General features: G+C 57.7%; 9 protein-coding genes across 9 annotated transcripts; 3 read left to right on the top strand and 6 right to left on the bottom strand.

The window, feature by feature from the left end:
• Nucleotides 1–770: 770 nt before the first annotated feature.
• Nucleotides 771–1,794, top strand: VDAG_04525 (uncharacterized protein; the record flags this gene model as incomplete). Its single annotated transcript, XM_009650972.1, has 2 exons — nt 771–1,509; nt 1,646–1,794. 2 exons carry the CDS (start codon nt 771–773, stop codon nt 1,792–1,794), a joined length of 888 nt encoding a protein of 295 aa, XP_009649267.1.
• Nucleotides 1,795–1,995: 201 nt separating this feature from the next.
• VDAG_04524 (uncharacterized protein) lies at nt 1,996–3,989 on the bottom strand (the record flags this gene model as incomplete). Its single annotated transcript, XM_009650971.1, has 4 exons — nt 1,996–2,007; nt 2,063–3,008; nt 3,079–3,696; nt 3,757–3,989. The coding sequence occupies 4 exons, from the start codon at nt 3,987–3,989 to the stop codon at nt 1,996–1,998; spliced, it is 1,809 nt and encodes a 602-aa protein (XP_009649266.1).
• A 1,143-nt stretch (nt 3,990–5,132) lies between these two features.
• On the bottom strand, nt 5,133–6,698 carry VDAG_04523 (sugar transport protein; the record flags this gene model as incomplete). The annotated part of the gene is made up of 3 exons (XM_009650970.1): nt 5,133–5,372; nt 5,433–6,591; nt 6,640–6,698. The coding sequence occupies 3 exons, from the start codon at nt 6,696–6,698 to the stop codon at nt 5,133–5,135; spliced, it is 1,458 nt and encodes a 485-aa protein (XP_009649265.1).
• Nucleotides 6,699–8,166: 1,468 nt separating this feature from the next.
• VDAG_04522 (G-patch domain-containing protein) lies at nt 8,167–9,374 on the bottom strand (the record flags this gene model as incomplete). The annotated part of the gene is made up of 3 exons (XM_009650969.1): nt 8,167–8,193; nt 8,250–9,285; nt 9,352–9,374. The coding sequence occupies 3 exons, from the start codon at nt 9,372–9,374 to the stop codon at nt 8,167–8,169; spliced, it is 1,086 nt and encodes a 361-aa protein (XP_009649264.1).
• A 694-nt stretch (nt 9,375–10,068) lies between these two features.
• On the top strand, nt 10,069–10,706 carry VDAG_04521 (uncharacterized protein; the record flags this gene model as incomplete). The annotated part of the gene is made up of 3 exons (XM_009650968.1): nt 10,069–10,218; nt 10,272–10,384; nt 10,499–10,706. The coding sequence occupies 3 exons, from the start codon at nt 10,069–10,071 to the stop codon at nt 10,704–10,706; spliced, it is 471 nt and encodes a 156-aa protein (XP_009649263.1).
• A 184-nt stretch (nt 10,707–10,890) lies between these two features.
• On the bottom strand, nt 10,891–11,429 carry VDAG_04520 (COX17 protein). The gene is made up of 3 exons (XM_009650967.1): nt 11,378–11,429; nt 11,270–11,316; nt 10,891–11,169 (listed from the first exon to the last, which is right to left on the bottom strand). The coding sequence occupies exons 1-3, from the start codon at nt 11,400–11,402 to the stop codon at nt 11,029–11,031; spliced, it is 213 nt and encodes a 70-aa protein (XP_009649262.1). The 5' UTR covers nt 11,403–11,429; the 3' UTR covers nt 10,891–11,028.
• A 567-nt stretch (nt 11,430–11,996) lies between these two features.
• On the bottom strand, nt 11,997–15,633 carry VDAG_04519 (F-box domain-containing protein; the record flags this gene model as incomplete). Its single annotated transcript, XM_009650966.1, has 2 exons — nt 11,997–15,426; nt 15,527–15,633. 2 exons carry the CDS (start codon nt 15,631–15,633, stop codon nt 11,997–11,999), a joined length of 3,537 nt encoding a protein of 1,178 aa, XP_009649261.1.
• Nucleotides 15,634–17,086: 1,453 nt separating this feature from the next.
• On the top strand, nt 17,087–19,053 carry VDAG_04518 (acetylcholinesterase; the record flags this gene model as incomplete). The annotated part of the gene is made up of 7 exons (XM_009650965.1): nt 17,087–17,209; nt 17,273–17,455; nt 17,513–17,654; nt 17,717–17,922; nt 17,978–18,025; nt 18,097–18,391; nt 18,452–19,053. 7 exons carry the CDS (start codon nt 17,087–17,089, stop codon nt 19,051–19,053), a joined length of 1,599 nt encoding a protein of 532 aa, XP_009649260.1.
• A 412-nt stretch (nt 19,054–19,465) lies between these two features.
• On the bottom strand, nt 19,466–21,737 carry VDAG_04517 (IBR domain-containing protein; the record flags this gene model as incomplete). Its single annotated transcript, XM_009650964.1, has 2 exons — nt 19,466–20,888; nt 20,998–21,737. 2 exons carry the CDS (start codon nt 21,735–21,737, stop codon nt 19,466–19,468), a joined length of 2,163 nt encoding a protein of 720 aa, XP_009649259.1.
• Nucleotides 21,738–22,005: the final 268 nt, after the last annotated feature.

Raw genomic sequence — 22,005 nt, 5'->3', positions numbered from 1 at the left:
CTAGGTACTCAGCATAAAATTGGTGACATCAGGTTTAACTTCTGGATCCACCAGGCCCTATATGAATATTAGATCTCGACCTGCCTACTTTACCTTACTTGACCTTTTCAGATGGTTCCCATTGAGGCCTCTCTGTTCTCTCCTTTGAACGGTTCCAGTCCATGAGCTGCAAGATATCAAAGACAAACGATAACGTCATTCACTTATGTCAGCGGCGCAGCAGCACACCCTCTTGCTTTACAAGTCTAGACTTGTCTCGCCTCGTTTGCTTTAAACGAACAGTCTCTAGTCTTCAGGATCCCGTCCTCCAGTCGCCTTCCCCTAATCATATTACATGCCGCACGCCAGGTGCCGTATTCATAGCTGCTGACATGGCACTTTATTTCTGCTGACCGCTATAGCTAATCTGCCGCTTAGCTACCCATGACCCCTCGCCCTGGCGCTCCACCCGCAATGCATCGCCCATTCTGTTGGGTTCGTGGCACTCATAGAGAGCAATAGTCCTGCGCGTGGTGCATTAGCCAGACACTCATGACATCTCCATTCATGCATGTGCTCCAAAGCCGCCATGCTGTCATTTGAAGCTCGCCATCTGGGTGCCGACGAGTTCTTTGCCAGCAGGATGAACCGCGACACCAAAACTGTGACTTGGATGCCAGGCAGTCTACATTGCACACTCGATGCTCTTTCAGTTGGAAAACTATCAAGCTTCTAATGCCGGAACCAGTTCTTGATGCACACGTTCTCTTGCAATCTTGAATACAAACTCGATGGCCGTTCTCGCTATCCCCTCCATTGGCTGGCAGCCCCAGCCCACGTCGCATTCTGACCGCTGGCCCCTCAACAAGACGCTTCCCATATTAAAGTTGCCACCGGAGCTTCGCCACATCATCTGGGAGTTCGCCCTCCCGGCACCGCGCATCTACGAGGTCCTTGATGGCCCCGAAGCCAAACAAAAGACGCCGGCTGTCGACGGTCTCTTTTTTGCCAATGTCCGTTATGAACCCCCGCCGATACTGGCGGCCGTCTGCCTCGAGACCAGGGCCTTTACCTTGCGCCGTTTTCGGGCCCTCACCTTGTCCGGGATCACCAAATATGTCGATCTCAGTCGCGACATTATCCTCCTCGAGCCATATTTGTTGGTCAAAAGGCTCCTCCGGACGCTGCAGTTCCTCATCCAGGTCCCCCTGGTGCGAAACAACCTCACGTGCCTCGCCCTTGGCACATCCTACGGCATGAACACGAGGTTAACCCATCCAGTCCTCGGCAAAGAGGTGTTGGAGACCAACATCGGCGTCCTGCTGTCGCGCCTCTCCAAGTTGCCAAAGCTTAAAAGGCTTCTATTCATCGTCCATCAGGAGTTTCAGTTCGAATGGGACTTGTCTACTGCAGAGCCACAGCTGCCACCACTATTTCTGCTCAGGAGTATTCCTCCGGGATCGCATGATGCACATCGAGGCTTCCGATTCAAGCCTGCTTATGACCTGCACAGCAACAACTATTTCTTGCGTATGCCATATGAGAACGCCCTGTTCCCCTATTCACCCGGCTTACAGCATGACCCAGACCGACCTGTGCCTGAGTTCACGGTCCTGCGGAACGAAGATTGGCCTTCAGATGACGAATGGCGAAGGTTTAACCACAGGTTCCAGAGGGCAGCAAATGCATCTCTCGAGACGAAACACCCTGGCAAAGCCACAATCAGACGCGAGGCGCTGCCGGCTGTTGAAGGTGCCTGTCTGCTGTGGCGCTACCAATCTCAGCATTCCCGAGCACATGACGATTCGATTTTAGAGCATCGCTGGCGTGTAACATAAAGCATGGTATCTTGAAAGAATCTCCCCGTCACATCTCCTGCAAGCACAATCTCAGTCTTGCCGTACACTCCTGACCTCATGTTGGACATCATTGCTCTTTGGCTGAGACTCGACAGCAGTATACTGAATGCTGCTTTGGTCTGGCTGGAACACAGCACCCAACGCACCTCGTCGGCGTCTAATAAGAAATCTGCAACGCAGATCAGCCGTGGTCTGCAAAATGATAGGGTAGGAACTGGATGCACTAACATGATGCTGGCAATAACGGCCAGCAGAACTGGGACGCCGAGACCAATGCTCACGCCGAGGATAACCTTCTTGTCAACCCCCCTAGCCTTGCCGTCCAGAATACCGTCTCCCTCGGACCCCTCCGCATCATTGTCACCGTCATCCGAAGTAGGTGACTCTGTAGGCGGCGGTGGAGGTGGAACATACGACACGGGCGGCCCAGATGTCGATTCAAGTCCCAGCGCACCCGACCCAAATTCTACAACGCGGTTGATCGTCATCGCCGTCACCTCTGGCCACTCAGCCTCAATGCCTGACGCGACTGCCGTCACGAGTGTCTGTACCTCGGTCACCTCGCGCAGGCTCTGCAACGACGCTGGGCAGTTCATTAGTCCGATAGAAATGCACTCAAGTGCTGTAAAGACAGTCTCCTTCGTCAGCGTCGTCGTCGTGCGGTCTTCCTCGTCTTCTTCATCATCCTGCCGCTCGCCGAGCCTTGAGGTGCTAGCCGCAGTCGCCTTCGGGCTCACGACGCATTCATCTGCCAGCGTTGTGTACCAGATGGGGATTTCCGTGCTCGGAGCCGGCCCCCAAGTTTGGCCCATGATGGCGACAGTCGCGCCAGCAGCGGCACCCAGGGCGAAAACAAACTCCTGCCTCACGCGAAGCCGACAGTCTTCATCCTCTTCGTCGTGATCGTCTTGGTCATCATCATCGCGTTGACGAACATCAGAGTCTGTACTGCCAGTGATGATGCTCGTCCTAAGGTCGGCGAGATTCGCCCAGACAGCAACCTCGATGCCGCCACCTGCGCTCGGGAGCTCGAAGTCCCCGGCAGACAGATCTGGGAGGAAGGGGGTGTGGAGCTCGAGACCTGCGTGGATGGCGACGCGGAGGAGAGCTCTGAAGGTCACGCCATCGCTTTCAACTGTGACCGGGAGGAACTCGAACTGGCCGCCGTTACTGGGATTTGATATTAGCACATGTTCGAAGGGCTCATGCTGGTAGCCGATGAAAGGAGAGGTGCACTCACAAGACTATAACGGAGACCTCATCTGAGAATAGGGCAATATCAATAGCGATGCCGTCCTCCAACTTTAGATGAAAGCCACTCGTAACGGAGATTTCCGACTCGACGCTGAGGAGGAGGTCGACGGCGAAGGTCACGCCGACGAGTACATCGCCGACTTTGAACCCGAGAGGCGTCACCGACGTGTACAGGTTCAGAGAATACGTCGCGCCCGCCGTCATCGTAAGCTGGGTATCCATGTACAACTCGAGGCCATCGAAGCCAAAGTGCAGCTGGCACTCAGGAATTCCCTGAATGTCAAGGCTCAGATCCACGTCAAGCGGAGGCAGGTCAAAAGCGCTACTGCTGACGCCTTGTTCTTGCACCTTGTCAAAAACGTCGCGGATGTACGTGTCGACATAGTCAGTCATGTTGTCGATGACGGCCTCAAACTTGTTTCCGAGACTTTGAATCGCGGCGCCAGCGTCAAAGTCTCCATCGATGGTCAGATCGACGTTGGCAGTACCCTTAATGTAGCATGTGCGACAGAGCACCTCAACCGAAGCGTGCAATGAAGCGTCTGCCGTAGCTTCATTGTCTTTGGGAAGGTCAACTCCGACTTCTTTGCTGATCTCGGCGCCGCTGGGTGTGTCAGCTTGGCTGTGGATGGAAGCAAAAGGGGGAACGTGGGAGGTGACACACTATCTGAATAGCACGGCATTGCTGAAGCTCTTGTCAAGTGACGTTGAGTTGCCCAGTTCATCTTGACGCTCTTCTAGAGACGCCTTTGCGAGACTTCGGCGGATAGCATGTATGGTCTGCTCGGGAGTCATCCCAGGGGCGCTGCGAACTGAGACATCGAGGGCCGGCTGTCTTGTGACGCTGGCGGCAACCAAGGCGCCAGCACACAGGGTCAAGGCAAGCTGGGGCAACATTTGAGTGATGTCAATATTCTGACTTGACAAACCTCTTTGGAATCCGAGGGGCCCCCCATTCAGTTGGGTCCTTCACGGCTTATAGTCTGCCTGCGGCTCGCGTCCAGACATACACGCATACGCTGCCGACGTTGCATCTCCCCAATGAGTAGCGTGAGGGGCTTGACTGATCCCCTGCAGGATCATGTCCGTGCCAGAGAGCCCAACCCGACGATGGGGAGAGCTGAGATCTGGGGATGTCGAGGGCAACATGGGTTTGGATGGCGTGGTGACTGGGGTGTACATCCACAGCCTGGTCCACGAAAGGCCTCGATCGTCTCATCAGAGCGCTGGCAATCCCGCTATCAACGCTACTGCAGCAAAGAGTCCATTACGGAGATTTTTGCTCGCTTGGCGTAAGAAAACTAGGGACTTTGGCATTGCCCACCCCGCGAGGAAGCATCCCATGCTGCGATGCTGAAAGGAGAAGGGGTGACAAACAACCAATAACCATCATACATGGTGCCTGTTCTAAAATCACAAGAGAAGCGCTCGCAATCGTATCTCTTCCCTTGTGTTTCAAGATCGGCGCTCTATACTTCAATCTCACACCAACGCATGCAAGGCCTGCAAAGGGTCACCAACAGGGTCGTTTTCGGCCCCCTCCTGACTCGATCATACTACCAACCGCATATATTGAGACGCGCAAGGCCACCAACATGCAGCAAGCTTGTCCGACACTCGTAGTGGAAAATGCAAGTTGACACCGCGCCACCACAGCCGAGGCCAAGAATGTATACCCGACTGTGTCAGAGCTATAATAGGAACCCCATTTTTGCGAAAAGTCAGAGCAGCAGCATTCCGAAACATTCCCCAATCGGTACATGCTGTGGAAGAGCCTACAGCCAAGGCGGTTTCTCCCCCACAGCGTGATCGCCAAGTCAGGCTGGACAACGGTGACAAGGCCGATTTTTGGCCCCATCAACCTTATTGTGTGCTCCATGCATGATGTGACATGTCCCTAAATAGACTCCAGGTCGAACACGGCACCATTCGGCGTCGATGTCGTGTGCTAGGCAGTAGAGGGCAGCTCCTCAATATACCTTGTGATCCCCCAACCGCAGTGTAAACGACATCAAGCCACACGTCTCAGTGACGAGGCCATCAAGCAGCCGTCCGGATGCGACGCAGACGCAGGCCGCCAGGAGCGACGCCAGAGGCGCGACTCTTGCGTTCGAGGTAGCGCCGCTCGACCTCCTCGAGGCTGTGCCCGCGCGTCTCGACCATGACGAGGGCGACGACGATGGTGCAGAAGAGGGTGGCGAAGGCGAAGAGATAGTATGCGCCAAAGGACGACTTGGCAACGAGCACGGGCGTGATGAGCGCCACGACATAGTTGGCAAGCTACACGGTCAGCGACAGCGCGGTGTGTGAGAGAGGAGCATGAGAGAAAAGGGGACATACCCAGTTGGCGCTCTGAGCGAGGCTGGATGCGCTGCTCCTCGTCGTCGCCGGCAGACTTTCGACAAGAAAGGTTCGGAAGCCGATGGCCCAGGTGCCCGAGTAAACGATGGCAAACAGGAAGATGGAGACGATGACGATCCACTTGCCGGCGCCGCGGTCAGCGTGGACCTCGTCGGCGGCGTACAGCGAGCCCATCACAAGCATGATGGCCGAGATGGCGACGCCGCCGACGAGACTCGAGGTGCGACGGCCCCATTTGTCGGCGAGGAAGGTGGCCGGTATGGTGACGGCGAGAATGACAAGGGCTGAGACGCCCGAGGCGAGGAAAGTGGCCTCGTCGCCGTCAATGCCAGCCTGGGCGAAAAGAATGGGCGCGTAGTAGAGCACGCCGTCAATGCCGCTGAACTGCTGCATGGCCATGATGAAGCAGCCAAAGGCCGTACGGCTGCGGAATGGCGCCGACCAGGCCTCGCGAAACTTGGACGCCGTGTGCCGCAGCTCGTCGAGAAGTGTAGCATTGGCGTGGGCGGCGACCTCATGAGTGCGGCGGTCGAGCAGATCCGCTCGCTCAGCTTCGTCGAGGCCGAGACGCACAGCAACAGCGCGGGCCTCGTCGAAACGACCTTTGGAGAGGAGCCAACGCGGCGAGGGCGGCACGAGGAAGTATGCGCTCGATAGCGCGAAGCCCAGGGCCGAGGCAACGGCAAGGGGCAGACGCCAGGCAATGGTCGAGGGCCCGAGTCGGGCGGTGCCGTAGCACATGAAGAAACCGAGAACGATCCCAGTGACGATGAGGAACTGGGGCAGCGCCGTCATGACGCCGCGCCTTCGTGCCGGGGCCATCTCGGAGACCTGGACGTAGACATTGCTGAGAAAGAGACCCTCACCGACACCCTTGACGAGGCGGCCGAAAATGAAAAGGCCAAGGACAGTGGCAGCACACTCCAGGGCAGCACCGACGGCGTAAATGAGAGCACCGAGGGAGAAGAGCCGGACGTGGCCGAAGCGGTCGGCGAGAACACCGGCGACAAGGGCCGTCAGGGCTCCGGGAATGAGCACCGATGAGACGATGACGCCGTGCATGGTCGGCGACACATGGCCAAATGTGGCTTCGAAGGACGGCATCGTGGTGACGGGACCAATGCTGCCAGTGTCGAGGCTATTGTCGTCAGCAGCCGGTGAGAACGGGCCTAAAATCAAGGCTCACCCGAAGAGCATGGCAACACAGGATGAGATGAGGCTCGCCCTCACATAGAGCGGTGGCATGGCGAGCTTCAAAGTGTTGGCTTGTTGCGGACGTTTCGCCTTGTGATAGTCTGTGAGAGTATTTGGCAAAAATGAAAGTGTTTTGCAAAAATGAAAGTGTTTGGTGGCTCAGAACTTCTTAAAGAACAGAAACAGCAGCCAAAAAGTCAGACGCAGTCTCTGTCAACTGATCGGCGCATCGTCACTTTCCACCACCCAGCGTCTCTGAGGTTTTGCCGATGTCCGCTTGGCGGGTTCCACGGTTCCACCAAAGCCGCGAGAGTTACTCCATATGCATGCACTAGGCTTATCACGCCTGGGAAGATGTCGTCTGACTCGTCGGCGTGGCGAGTCCAAGTTATGTAACGCCGTGCAGGTGAGATGCAAGATGAGCGTGTGAGACGCGGTAGAGAGGCAAGGAAGAATTACATCGAGTCCCTGTTTCATTGTACTGCTGACTGGGTATTCATTCAATCAAACGTAGGGATAAGTTCTGGATCTATCCATCACTAGTTCGACCCTTCATGTCGTGAACTGCCACTTACTTCTCCTGCTCACTGGGAACTACATGGTTCTCGTTCTTTCGCATGTCAAACCCCTTGCTTGGCTGAGCTTTTCCTGCCTCCGAGCCAGAGCAGCCTGTCTGACACTCGATTCTCGTCCGTCACTAACCTCTTCTCCGTCCAGATCAACCCCTCCACCGTGTCCAGGCGCGTCACACGTCCCGAACCGGGTCAGCGCCGAGTTACCAACCATGCAGTTGCAAGATTGAGGCTCAGAAGACGCCTCAGATGTGGCCTGCCGCTGTCGAGGGCCTTCATATTGACCAAGGCCCATCCGCCGGCCAGGGGCTCCAGCCTCTTCGCTGATGCTCCATGGGTTCATCTGAGGGGACGTCTGCCGATTTGCAGTCGAAGGCGGCGGCGCGAAGAGGGACCTCGGAGGTTCGCTGTTCCTAGACGCCACCAAGCCATCGCGGGAGTCGCCCTGTGATGAGTTACGATCTCGACGCCTCGTGAAGAATCCCCTGAACGCTGGTTCATCATCCCCATCGCCAACATTTTCCGCGTTCGAACGATTGTCCTTTCTTGGGCGGTGCGTCTGAGTAGTGTCTGTTGGCGGGTCAGATTCTGGTAATTTACCGCGTTGCTTCTCGGAAAGTTTCTTCTGGCTGAAGAGACTGTGATGGCCGAAACCCATCTTGGGTGAACACGGTCGATGGTTGAAGAGCCGGATAGAAAAGATCGACGAGGCTGTCCGAGTTTTTGGTGGGATGAATGATGCGTCTCAATTACTTGAGGACTGGGTGGTTTCTTTATGTATCCGGCAATTGCGGTCCTAAAGTTGTCGGAGATACGTTGTCGAAGAAAAAGCCTATTGTTTATTTGGGATGCCGCAGCACAATGAGTAAAAGTCACATCTCGAAAGGTTTCATAAACCTTGAGGGCATGGATCAACCAAAAGTAAACGCTGCAATTGTCTATGGTGCTCATGATGATGCCTTGATCCCAAAAATCTGCAAAAGAAATGTCAGCATACAGTAGCAGCACGCCCGGATGAAGTGGCTCTTACCTGGTTCAGCGCCGTGTCGTCCATTGTCGCCATCCTCTTCGACGCGATCCACCGCGATCGCACGGCGTGATGCCCCCTAAGCACCGGCGTCGACGTTCCCGAAGCCGGCGTCGCTGTGCCCGAAGCAGACCTTGATGCGCTCGCCTTGGCTTCCTCGGCCTTCTTAAGCTCCTTCTTGCGCCTCTTCTTCTCCTTCTTGGCCGCCTTGTCGGCATCTGAGTCCGAGTCGTCCACTGCCGCGGCCGCCGCCTTCTTCTCTTTCTTTTCCTTCTTCTCCTGCTTGCGCTTCCTCCTGGCTTCCTTGTCCTCTGCCGCTGAGCTGTCCGTCTCGGTCTTGGTCTTGTCCTTCTTCGACTTCTTCTTCGACGAGCCTTCCTCGGTGTCGTCCTGGGTATCATTGGGCGTCGATTTGGCCGACTTGGACTTTTCCCTCTTGGCCGCCTTGCGCTCCTCCTTACGGCGCTTCTTCTTGGCCTTCTCGTCCTCGCTCGACGAGTCCGCATCGGACGATGACACCTCGTCGGCCTTGCGCTTCTTTGACACATCCTTGAGGCTCACCTCGGGCACATCTTCCACTTTGACGTCCTTGTCTTCGTCGTCCTCCTCCTCCTTCTTCGTATCATCCATCGACGGCTTCTCCTGGTCGCCGACGAGCCAGCCGCCCCGCACGAAGCGCATGGGGCCAAACTTGCTGTCGCAGTACAGCGACGACGCGACAGCCAGCTTGGCCTGCTGCTCCTTCTGTATCTCGACGTCCGACTTGCCGTTGAGGCGCGACAGCATGGCCTGAAAGGCGTCCATGCCCGTCGACCGCTCCTCGCGCGCCTGCTTGAAGCCGAGGCCGAGCATGTCGTCCTTGAGCGAGACGCGGACGAACGAGGCGTTGGCGGCCGTGTAGTGCTCGGCCTGCGCGGCGTCCTTGGCGCCTAGGTATTGGCCGGGCTCCCAGCCCTGGGAGCGCAGGATCTTCTGGCCAAAGGTCGATGTGTCTTTGGCCCATGATGTGTTGTTGGGGTCCTTGTCGATTTTTCGGCGGCTGGCCTGTTAGCTGGGTTGTAGAGGGAGGGGGAAGACTGGTGGCGGGTGGACGTGAAGAACGCACAATTTGACCTCCGCGAGACCCATGGCGGCGATTGGCGGCGATTGCCTGAGATGAGTGGTCTAAGGAGGACGACGAAAGACAGCGCTCGCTCGAGGACGAAAGGCAAGATGCTGAGATACGATGCTGGATGTGATAAGAAAATCGAGAGGCCGTTATCGTGAAAATTTTGGTGGGGTCCAAAGTGGTCTGTGGGTCGGCCTCGTGCAGCCGAGGAATGGCCGGTGTGCTGCTCACCGGTCTCTAGTTCACCGACCTCTGACCTGGGGTTCACCGAGACTACCCAGCTTCCCAGCTCCCCAGCTTCCCAGGGGCTCGTCAACATGGCAATACTCCATGATTGGCAGCACCAAGCCGTATCTGCAATGACTTTTCGTTCGATTTGCTTGATGTCTTATGCTGCTGATCTGCATGTTCCGAGAGATCCTGACAAAATGGCGGTCGTGGATGATAATGCTCGCATCTTTCCTTAGATCCCCCCATCGTGTTACAGGCGTCAGGCACCTGAGAATGGTTCCTTCCCATGCTGAGCCTCGGTCTAGTTGAAATACCTTTGCCCTTCAATCGAGACTCTCGATTGCCCTTCTCTCTCCTGCCTCTTGCCTCCGGTATCATGACTAGCCATCTTCCACTTCCGCTTCTCCCCGAAGAACCTCCAAATACCACATATCAAAGGAGCAGACCACGAGAACACAGATAACCCAGACTCAACCCATCACAATGTCTGCCACCGACTCCGGCAACCTCAGTCCCCCCGATCCGAAGCGCAGACGCACCCGGAAGCCCGCCAAGCACACCGTCCAGACGAAGGACGACTTCACCGAGCCCTACAACATGGACATGGAAAGCGGCAAAAAGCGTCTCGAGGAGGTCAAGCAGCGCCGTCTCCCCAACCTGCTCATCACCCCACTGACCCGCGCCAGATCAACGCCAAGTTCACAGCCGCCCGTGACCGCCTCTTAGCCGACTACGAAGCCGAGCAGCGCGAGCTCTCGGATACCCTCCTCAAGGCCCTCGAGAAGCAGATGAGCATCCAGTACGCCCCCCTTGCCCCTTGCCCCTTGCCCCTTGCGTGTATCTGTGCTGTGCTCTGAATGGTTGCCCGTCTGGCGCTCCTTCCCTCGTGTGCGCAGCCAGCTGACGCCAGTAGGGCCAACACGGACAGGCACTCGATCCACGTCCTCGCCGAGGCGGCGCAGGACCGGCTCGAAGCCGAGGAGCGCATCCAGGCGCACGTCGACGGCGCGCAGGCGCGCTTCGAGCGCCTCGAGACGCTGCTGCGCGTGGTGGTCCAGGGACGCATCGAGGAAGCCGAGGCCGCGCTGCTCGAGGCCGGCGGTCTTGTCAAGCGTGAGTAGGCGGGCCGGATTTCCGTCTCCTTCCTTTTGGGGGTTTCGAAGTGGTTTCTGTACGAGTTATTCGGTAACGAGTCCGTTGATCTTTTGTCGAGTCGTGGCGTTGAGTTGCGAGAGCCTCCCGCAGTATCCCTGTCATCCGACGGCACGTCGCGGCGTAGAGTCGAGTCAATCATGGCGAGATAAACATGAAGAAAAGGAGTCGCGATTCCAACGCCGTCTATGCCACCACTGATACAGTCACACTAATCGTCCCACGTCCGCCCGTGTTGTACACCAGCGCATCCCACGCCGTCCGTCTCCCCTCCAGCCTGTGGCCCGCGTCTCAGACCTCGAAGCCGAACCCCTTCATGCACAGCTTGTACGCGTCAATCGTCGGCGCGCACGCCTTGGCCGGGTCCGCCGCGTTCGAGAAGAGCATGCACTCGTCGCGCTTGGACTTTTCCTCCTTGCACACGCAGCAGGGCTGAACCTGTTAGCTTAGTTTTGGGGGGGTCTGCTGGCGGGAGCCCTCTGTCCATGTGGCATCGGGTCATCCGGAGCGTCGGAGAGGGATGGGTGCGCACCTTGGGCTTCTCGGCTGCCGGCGCCGGCGTCGCGAGAGATGGGGATGCTGGTTTTGTTGTCAGCCATTGGCCTTCGGACACAGTATTCGGGGCAGGACGAGTACTCACAGATTGCGGCAGCGGGGGAGGCCATGTTGTCTTTTCTTGCGATGGATGCGATGGGATGCGAACGAGGAAAATGGTTGTCGAGCCGGGCTCTCTGCCTGCTGAAATCGTATGTCAACGAAGCTCAGTCCACTTTTTTTTTGGCAATCGGCGCTGTGGATTTGTCATTGTTCGTCCTTGAGCACAATTGCACGTCATCGCCTGTTTGGTCCTCGGTGGTTCGGTGAGTGGCGAATCAGGAGTAGTAGGTCACGTGCCCTCGCGGGAGACTCGCGTCTCTTCATGGGGAAAGGGGCGGGCACCTCAGGGAGGAGGATAACTCGGTAGCCCTGGTGGGTAGAATCCATGAGCTCACATCTGTTTCGAGATATGCTTTACAAAGGCATACAAATCGTACCCAAGGCTGCTCGATCGAGCAGAGAAACGCCCCACACAATCATCAATACATATCATAATGTATATTAAACCATGCCCAAGATATGTCACCGGCAAGATATGCACCATCGCTAAAAACCCTCCAATGTCATACTCCCACACGACGCTTTCCGTGTACCAAAGATAACTACCAACATTGAATTGCCCACCACACAACAAGACCCTCGCCTGAACGCACCGCCTCACTTCACATGAGGACACACTTCTTGTCCGCCTTGTCACCCCGACCTGCCATGTTCCCTTGGCTGGCAGCCGACACGTCCGTCCACGCCGCCGAGCTCGCAACGTCAAAGTCGGGCTGCTTCTTCCTCTTCTTCTTCTTCTTCGACCCGCCCCAGCCACGTCTCTTGGCGTCCTGCATGTTCTTCGCGGCGCTGCGCTCGGCGCGGCTCGGCTTGCGCGAAATCGACCCGTGCGACTGCCGTCCGTTCGATACCGTCGATGGCGCCGACAGCCAGGAGGGCATAAACCGCGACGACGACGACCTCGGGTCTGTGATGCTACCACCACCATTCGCTGGCGGCACATAAGATGGATCGAGCCGCTCTATCGCCGGCCGCACGTGTCGCGGTATCGGCGCCAAGATCGGCGTCTCGCCTCTGCCGCGACCCGAGGTGCGCCGGTTGGGTGCGTCAAATGCGCCCGTCACGCCGCCAGGCGTGCTGATGATTAGCGGCTGGTCCTCGACAGTCAGGCTTTGCGTGTGCGCTGTCGTCCGGATCGGTGGGAATGGCCTCGATGCTGAGTCCCGCGACGTCGGACGCCCGCGACTGCCGACCGGCACGCGCCGAGGCGATGCCGGACCGGCAGGGGCCGTAAGAGGATACCCGGCCGTAGTCATTTGTACGGCGCTAGGCTCAGGAGCTCTGGGCCAGGTCTGCGCATTGGACAGCCGCCTCGGCAACGGCTCGGCAGAAGTAGCGGGATGGCTGCTCTGCGGCCCCAGACCTGCCGCAAGGTTCACCACGGGTATTTGGAGGTCCAGAACAGGAGGCCCTTGGCTGTCTGAGGGATATGACAAGTTCCGGAGAGGAGCGGCTGGTGAATTCGCGGTCGAAGGCCGGCGAGCGTGGGCATGCTGTTGACTACTCAAGCTCGTTTGGCGGGGGGCATCGTATGCGTCGCGCGCCGGCTGAGCGACGTCCTGCTGAGCGCCACTCCTCCTACGCGCTGCGAGACGCGGCGAATCAGGTGGTGAGACATCGTAGATGTTCTCGTCGTCGCCATCGTGCACCGACGGACTCGTCGTGGGTCGAGGCTGGCTGCTGGCGCGCGGCCGGCTCATGGTTGTGGAGTCGCTGTTCGTCCTGCGATGCATCACTGGATGCGCGCTGTGCGGCGGTTCCTGATACCCACGCGTGTGGATTGGCGGCTGATTGACCATCTGCTGCGGGTTCGGCAGCGGCCAAGCCGAGCCCACGGTGGGCGCCGCCGTCTGGATACGCGGCGGATGAAGATCGCGTTGCCGCTGCTGGCTCGCCGGCGTCACAGCGGGTTGTCGCAGGAAGGCGGGAAGGTCGACAGGGTCGTCTTTTTGGTAAGGGGGTGGTGGCGGCACCCAATTGTCAGCATCGCTCTCGTGAGGGTGCTCCCTGCGACCATCGGCACGTCTGTAGGGGACCGAACCAGCGACTGGTTCCTGCGGCTGTCGTCGCCGGTTGACCGCTGCTGCCGTGGCGGCACGGCGCAACGTTGTCGTAGAGCGTGGGTTGTCGTGTGAGTACGGAGCGTCGACGGCTTCCTGCGCCTCCATCATAGTCCTGTGCTCATTGTCTGCCGGTGCTGTAGGCGTTGCGGAAGTTTGTTGCGCGGGCCGTGGCGGCGCACCTATGCGCCTCGGAAGCAGAGGGTCGTCGTCATCATTCTCGTTGTTGTTGTTGTTGTTGTTGTTGCTATCACCATCCTCTTGCGGTGGCATGTCAGGCACCAGGGGTGGCCCCTCGGCCCCAGCGGTGGTAGCAGCACGCATAAGGCGATCCCCTCCTCGTCTCTGTGCGACAGTCCTGCGTCGAACAATGGCAACCTCAGCGTCGATGTCGCGGCGCTCCTCCTCCAACACTTCTGGCTCAATGGTGCCAACCTCGATAATAACCTCCTTCTTCGCACCGTCGGCGGTACCGTAATCAAAGTCGAGCAGCGTGATTCGGCCACCGTCAACAAAGTCAATGTCATCCTCTTCCGTTATGGATTTGCCAGGCTGGAGACCACGGGCAGCAACGACGAGGCGTTCTCTGGAGGAGGATTCGCCAAAGCCAGCAACCCACTTGACTGTGCTTACACCTTCAAGCTCGGCAATCTTCGCGCCCCAGACAAAGGTGTTGCGAAGCCTGTCGCACAGCAGTTGCCACTGCGGCCTTGTGGTGTTGTCCTGTGCCGTTCGTGACGAGGGCGTGCGGGAGGGCGGGTTGCTGTTCCGCCTGCCGGAAGCGTTCGGCGTCGAGAGGCTGCTGTCAGTGACGGCGGGGCCGCAGTCCGGCACGGCGTCGAGGTCCTCGGGGATGCCGTACAGCCAGATGTCTTTGCCCTTGAAGCCAGCCGACACGAGGTCGCCATGGTATGTCGCTGCCGGCAGCGTACAGGGCACAAGCTTGGCTTGCTCACTCTCGCTTGGGCTAGGAATCGGCCCCGTGAAGTAGGAGGTTCCGTTCCGCAGGTCGTCGATGCGCACAGCGCGGAACGTCTCAAAGCTGCGGTCGTAGGCGAAGCTCCAGGCGGCCTCCTCGCGGCTCGTATCTTGCAACAGTACGGCGTGACTGCAGTCACGACTTGTGTTTGGAAACAGGATGGACGTGGTCCAGAGGGCGCTCATGTTGTCGTCCATCATGCTTCCAGGGTCATAATAGGGGGCTGTCAGTACGACGGTGTTCGGCAAGCCCGTGTGAACAGTTGTTCCCAGCAGTTGCGTGCCATCGAAGGAGAATGCGAGACTATCAACGGCGTCGCACTTGACTGCGCGTCTCTCGGTGGGCATTGCGCCGGGCGCCAGAGAGGTCACCTCGATGCCACCCTCGTAGGCAGCAGCCAGGACGGAGCCGCAAGGCGACATGGCGATGGTGCGAGGGGCATTGTCGAGTATAATGGACTGGGTGCGGCGTGGGGGAGACTGTGTGAGGTCGTAAATATCAACCTGCATCTCACTCGACAGGACGGCAAGAAGCGAGCCGTCATCCCTGATACAGGCGGAGGCGGGGCGGCGAAGAATCTTGAGCTCTCTCCGGACATGGATGTCGGCGGGCCGCACATCGAGAATATAGATGCGAGACGAGTTGTAGGCGAGTATATGGTGGCCGCGAGGAGAGGGGTTGAATTGCAAGCCTTCGCCGCCGGGACATGACGAGGAGGAGATGGAGTTGGAGATGAGCTTGATGGTGGTTTCGGCAGGGCGCAGGTAAGCCTCGAATAGGTTGCGCTTGACCTCTCTAGCGAAGAGAGCCCGCAAGCGCGGGAGATTATTGTCGGAGGCTTCAATCTCGGGGGAGGCGCTGTGACTGGCGGCGTAGGAAGGACATTTGGAAAGGTGGTAGGCGTAGAGTTCGGCTTGCTGAGAGACACGGCGCCAGTTCGTGTTAAGAAGGACAAGAGAGGCGAAGGAGTCGGCATCGGCGTCTTGCAAGATCCTGCAGTTGTTTCTTGTCAGATGTGTTTCTGCATGTGTTCCAGCAAGACCAAAAAAGATGGAGAGACGGAAAGACAGAGACAAGGAAGCGAGTTGCGCACTGTTGGATGATCTCGTCAGGGAGACGATCGACGGCGGGGGGTTCGACGGGCTGGGGTTTGTCGACTGACGACCTCAGCGCAGGCGTGTCTTCCGCAGGCGAAGCCATGTCGATAAATCTCGATATCGAGGTTGACCCAGGGTTTGTTGGGTTCGCCGTCCGTCGCAGCAGGCAGTCGAGAAAGCTGTCACGCAGACATTGTGGATGGGGTATGGTGCGATGCTGAGCTAGAGGCGACGATGGTGCGATGTTGGTGTCGAGCGAGACCTGCAAATATGGCAAAAGTCGTCGAGAGCTGCAATCGAGCTTCCTGGGAACGTGGTTGCTGAGATACTGGATCGTGGAGTCTGGCTTTCAAGGTGCGATGCTCTGGCAGGTGATCTGGAGATGAACATCAAGAGCAAGCAAGAGAAAGAGCGGCGAAAGGCAGCGCAAGCAGCTGAGGCGGTGCAAGGGCAACCGGGTAGGGGCAGGGGGGGTAAGGGGGAGGGGGGGAGAGGATACGCTATCAATACCTGTCGTCAGGTGCATGTTGGGCGTGGCGCCGAGGTATACCGAGAGTCTCTGGAAGCACCAACCCACGAATCAGGGTCCTTCCCTAAGCGGTTCACTGCACTTTCCCCCCTAATGGCCCCCCCAATGGCCACCTAAGAGACCTGTTCGAGGTAGTGACGGGCGGCTGGCACTTGCTAGCAAAGCGATTCGCGTCTCCCCCAGCCTTACGACGCCAGTGCCATGACTTCGCCCCTCCATTGTACCTAGCATCCACAACTCTTTCGTCGCCCATGGTCTCTCATTCATTGCACACCCTGCAGCTCCATTGATGGTGGTTTTCCTTAGCTTTGCCTGCTCTGCCTTTTTCTTTTGAGTCTCCGGGAGAAGAAGCGAATCCGACCAAAAATGTTCAAAAGACAAAGCAATCTCGGGGCACAGTTGACATTTCATTCGCTGGCCGAACACCTTCAGCCGCCCGCCCGCCAAACAGAAACATTCCGCCAGCACCACACTCTCTGCTTCTATTTTTGGTCGCAATCAGCACCAAGGCTCCATGTCTCGGCTGGGCCTCATGATTTGCCGTCCGTCACAAACCTCCAACGCATCCACGGACCGCCACGTGATCAGTCATCCGTGCCTTCAAGAAGACGGCCTTGATAGATCCAGAATGATGAACTCCGTCCGAGGTATCTCATTCGAAACGAATCATCATCATCAAAGGTGGTGTTATTCTGTGCTAAGCCAGACAGGACAACCCCAAGAAAGCCGCTCGCTTTGCTCGTGATACAATTAAAGCGCCGTCCACGAGGAACAGGGGTGTTTCGACGTTGAGCGTTTCAGTCCATCCTGGCCCCATCGTTCATGACGATCACCAGTGCACTGACGGGAACTCACCACCTTTGGCCAGTCTTTCGCTGCTTCTGCATGTGCTGCTGTCATATCTCATACCCGCAAAATCTTTCTAGAGTTGCAAACGCACCCTTCGTCTTGCCATCAGCCGAACTTCAACTCCACCTACCTTACTCTAACTCACCTTCGCCATGTTCCAAGCTACCCTCAATCCACCATGAAGGTCACCAAAGCCCATCTGCGCAAATGTAACTACTTCTTCCTCCCCGGTGTCCTGTTTATCACGATTTCAGTTATACTGGGTCTCAGGTTCGGCAGACCTTCCACAACCAACAACGATGTGAGTTCATCCACGATGCCATGCGCAAACGGACGTCCTGAATCCTGAAATGACGGCACACAGAACCCTTCTGGCCTTCCCGAGACGACCGTCGACCTCGGCTACGCTCAGTACGTCGGTAACACGCTGCCGGGAGGCACTCGACAGTATCTCGGCGTCCGATACGCTCTGCCGCCCACCGGCGACCGTAGATGGCGTGCACCCGAAGAGCCACTCCCTAATCAGGGGCGCCAGCAGGCCAAGGCGGTATGAACCACGTGCACGTCTCCTATTGATCGACCTCGTTCTCACACGCCTTTCCAGTACGGTGCCATCTGCTATCCCATTGGCTTAGCTTATCCGGCCGATGGCCATGACGAGGACTGCTTGTTTGCCAACATATGGGCGCCGAATGTGGGAAATTTGTCCGCGAAGCTGCCGGTATGGGTCTTCATACAAGGTGGAGGTAAGCACGCTTCGGAGCCCCGGTCACGAACCTCGGGTTGTAAAAGGTTTTGACGTTTGCAGGCTACTCGACTCTGGCCAGTTGGAACTGGAACGGTACGGATGCCGTCGAAAAGTCAGGCGGCAAGTTCCTCTTCATCAACTTCAACTACAGGGTTGGCCTCTTCGGCTTCCTCGCTGGCGGTGATGTTGAAGCAGACGGCAATCTCAACGTTGGCCTTCTCGACCAACGCCGCTTATTGCAATGGGTGCAAACTCACATATCCAAAGTAAGGTGCCCCCCTTGGTCGATGTTGCTGTCTTAAAACCTCTGACAATGAACAGTTCGGCGGTGACCCCAACCACGTCATTATCCATGGCGGGCCGGCGCCGGTTCCGTCGCCATGCACCTAGCAGCATACGGCGGCCGCAACGACAACCTCTTCGTCGGGGCCATGCCTCAGTCGGCCTTCTTCCCGGCGCAGCCTCACGTCAGTGACCTCGAGTACCAGTTCGATCGCGTCCTCGATGAAGTTGGCTGCCGCAGTGCCCAAGATAAGATGAAGTGCCTCCGCGGTACATCCATGGGAACCCTGCAACGTGCCAACGACATATCGCCCTTTCCCGGCAGAATCCATGCACCACACTTCTACTGGACCCCTTGCGTCGACGGTGACCTTCTGGTCGACTACCCCTCTGTGCTGTTCAAGACCGGCAACTTTGTGCAAGTACCCGTCCTCTTTGGCGTCTGCAAAGATGGTAAGTCATGCTTGCTTGAAGTTCGGTCCTGTTTTGTATCTTGTTAACGAACGAACATAGAGGGCTCGGTCTTCGCTGACGAAGCCGAAAGCTCCGCCGACCAGACATCCTACCTCCTCGACCAGTACCCGCACCTCAACGCTACGCATCAGGACACACTCGCATCCCTTTACCCCCGCCAGCCGCCCCTACCAAACCATGCCCCCTACTTTCCTTCTCTTTCCCGGGCCTACGGCGAAGCAACCTTCTCCTGCCCTTCCACCTCGCTCCTGACCGCCTACGGCGCATCATCGTCTCCGGCCTGGGGCTATCGATTCGCCGTGCCAGATGCAGACAACACAGCCGCCGGCCTCGGGATACCTCACGTCTTTGACGCTCCCGCCGTCCTCGGTCCGGGCATGCTCCCCACTGCCGCTTCGTACTACGCCTACAACGCGCCCGTCGTGCCGCTCGTCATGGCCTACTTTGCCTCGTTTGTCCGCGCGCTCGATCCTAACAGGCATCGGACCGAGGGAGCTCCAGTTTGGGGCACGTGGGGAGCGAACGGGTCGAGGGTTGTTTTTGAAGGCGAGGGGAGGATGAAGGTTGAAAATGCTGCGGACAACGGCATGGGCAAGAGGTGCGCTTTCTGGGACGAGGTGGCCGAGACGACAGAGCAGTAGATTTGGAAGGGCTTTTTGGGTGAAGGTCTTGAAAACGGCCTGGTATGTCAGGCTGAAGCTGCTGATATACATTGTATGACGGAGCGAAGCGAATTTCTTTTGAGCATATAGAGACTGGCATTCGTAATAGATTTGTTGGATTCCCACAGCCAAAAGTGGCCCCATTCGCACTCGCTTTGCGGCGTGTTTGATGAGATATATCCAGACTGATATATAACTGTGTACACAGTCTTGCGCAAGGTTTCATCCTCGTCTTGGGGTGGCGATATAAAAGCTCGACTTAAAAGCGGCAGTGCTCATCTAAGCTAGTCAAGACGCATTCATAGATCCTCGTCTGGTGAAGAGTTTGGTGAGTAAATCTCAAAGTCTATACAATCTAAGAACTGGAAGAGAAAGAGGCCGGTGGAGAGGCTCAAGCCGGAATCGCTGCTGACGCCGATTCCGACCCTGACCCAGAAGCTTCCGCCTCCTCAGGCAGTTCCTCCTCGGCATCCCTAAAGCTGTACCAGCTCCCGGTCTCTCCGTCATCGAGCTCCTCCCTCTCCAGCTCCACCATCATGGCCTCTCTCTCCCGCCACACCTCCTCGGCCCACTTCATCTCGGCCGCCGTCCTCCTGGTCGCCTCTCTCGCTTGCTCGGCGAGCCTGTCCTCCAACCTCGCCTTGACGCTGCAGAGCCCCTCCTCCTGAATGGTCCGCTCCTCGTCGATGCGGGCCTGATACGCCGCCATTTCACCGTCCCGCCACTGGCTCCAGGCGCGCCACCCCTTGTCCATCTGCCGCCGGAACAGCGTCATCGCGTCGCCGACCATTTTCGCCCCCTCGACGCGCCCTTCGTAGAAGACCTGCAGCTCGAGCATGTACTTGGCCTCGACGTCCCTCTCCTGCGCGACTCTCGAAGCATAGTCCCGTTTGAACGACAGCTCTTGCACTTGAATCTTGTCGCGTGCCGTCTGGTCGTATTCTTGCCTCTCTCTGAGCTGCCTCTCCTTAAGAGCCTCCTCTTCAGCGGCACCATCGGCCTTGAGAACTTCGACCTCCCGATCGTGCTGCCAGCCTACAAGCACATCCTGCAGCTCCCTTAGATCCCCCATCTGGCGTCTCAGCTTCTCAAACCTGTCCTTGACCTCGCTCTGTCTGATGGCCTCCCGCTCAGCCCTCTGCTCGGCTTCCGCCCTCTCGGCCTCGGCACGGAGCAGCTCCTGCTTGAGCCTCTCCTCCCTCTCAAACTCCTCCACCATTCGCACGGCTTCTTCCTCCTCCGCCTCCCGAAGGAGTCGCGCCTCGACCCGCGCCGCTGCCGCCGCGAGCTTCTCCGCTAGCGAATCCATGGTACACCCACACGTCTGCCACGGTAGCGCGCAGACGTAGCAGAACTCGTGCCCACAACGACACGTCATGTGCTGGCATGCCTCGCGATGCTCGACGAGCGCGTGGCACGCGCCGCAGTGCATCCAGCCGGCATCGGCAGCGAGGGCCTCGGTGAGGGCGGCGTCGCGGTCGGAGGGGCACGCCTCGGCGGTAGGGTGAGCGGGGCCGCGGCAGAGGGTGCAGGTTGGAGGATGGCTGCGGTGGGAGCAGCGCGCTGTGCGGGTGGCGTGGTCGACGCGCCTCGTGGGGATGAAGCGTGAGCAGGTGGGTCGGCTGCAGTAGATTCGATCCGGTGCCGGCTGAGCCCACTCCTCGGCGCGGCGACGGAACGTCTTCTGGAGGTCGGCCGGAATGTGGGCGAGAGTTGTCTCCTCGGGGATTGTGTTGAGGCAACACTTGGGGGGCCACTGCTGCTCGTTCTGGCATGCGGTTGTGATGAGACGGTGGAAACACGGGGTGCAATAGCTGTGACAGGTAATCTTGACGAGAGCCGACTGAGGAAAGTCATCTAGGCAGGAGACGCATTCACTGAGTCCGTCAATAGGGAAAAGCTGAGAAAGAGTGGAGGACTTACACTTCTTCCGGTGGCGTTGGTGGTAGCGGTGGCTCTTCATGTTTGATGGTGATCTCAGATGAGCTAGACGGCTCCTCATTCTTTGACGAGTCTCTGACCGGGGGAGTGCCACTGTCCCTATCGGCGAGACGCTTGAGCAGGTGGGCGAGCTTAAACTTGCGGCTCTTCTTTGGCTTGGAGTCAAGATCAAAAGGCGTCCTGGATACAGGTGTGTCATGGGAGAAAAGATTCTCAAGGTCTTCTTTTTCTGCTTCGTCAAGGTGGGCTTGAACTTCAGAGATGGAGACGGGTTGAGGGTCATCCGTGGGTATGATGATGGGAAGATATGGTTCCTTGGCGGCTGCATCCTCTTCAGAGTCTGGAGTCGTTGGCACGCTCGACATTTTCCGCTGCTCCTCTTCCTCCTCTCTTTTTCGATGCTCTGCGGCGTTGCGCGCTTGTAGCCTGTCGATGGATGTCTTGATTATGTGAACGAGAACATCGTCATGGAAATTTGGCGTTGTGTGCAAGGCCGCAGGAGGGTTGTACTTGGTCCAGTCGACTTCTTCCTCTACCGTCACAGGTGGCTCGTCGTCGACGGATGGCCCCACGGCCTTGCCTTTTCCCTTCCACTGCGTTGGTGCTGAGTCTAGTCCAGCGACGAGACTGAGAGGATCGCCATAGAATTTGATGTAATCAGCGGGAATGGTGAGGTCCGTGAAATCCTCCTCCATCTCCACCAGCGTTATGGTAACAGACATGGAGATTGTGCGAAGATGAGACTTCCCTTACAGTTGGTCCGATCAATGAGTCGGTAAAGGAACCCTGGAACCAAAGCCATGATAACAGCCATCACGCGACAGCAGCATCATCGGGAGATATACACCATGGTCATTATTGACGGCAACCGAGGGCGATTCAGGCAGTCCCATAACGTTCAAGACGCCTCGCCCGGAAATAGAGACGCTAGTCTGTCTTGTTGTTGAGCTGGAATCGGGCCTCCCAGTTGATCGAGAGGCACAATGAGCA

The sequence above is a fragment of the Verticillium dahliae genome, genomic scaffold (genome assembly GCF_000150675.1).
Source record: "Verticillium dahliae VdLs.17 supercont1.7 genomic scaffold, whole genome shotgun sequence".
NCBI lineage: Eukaryota > Fungi > Ascomycota > Sordariomycetes > Glomerellales > Plectosphaerellaceae > Verticillium > Verticillium dahliae.
Note: the sequence above shows the minus strand (reverse complement) of the source record. Positions and strands in the feature narration are given on the sequence as shown.

Coding starts and splice junctions, on each gene's coding strand:
- VDAG_04520 (XM_009650967.1), bottom strand. CDS start 11,402: ATGGCCTCCCCCGCTGCCGCAATCT. Junction 11,317..11,377: donor CTCCCCCGCTGCCGCAATCT/GTGAGTACTCGT, acceptor CAACAAAACCAG/CATCCCCATCTCTCGCGACG. Junction 11,170..11,269: donor CGGCAGCCGAGAAGCCCAAG/GTGCGCACCCAT, acceptor TAACAGGTTCAG/CCCTGCTGCGTGTGCAAGGA.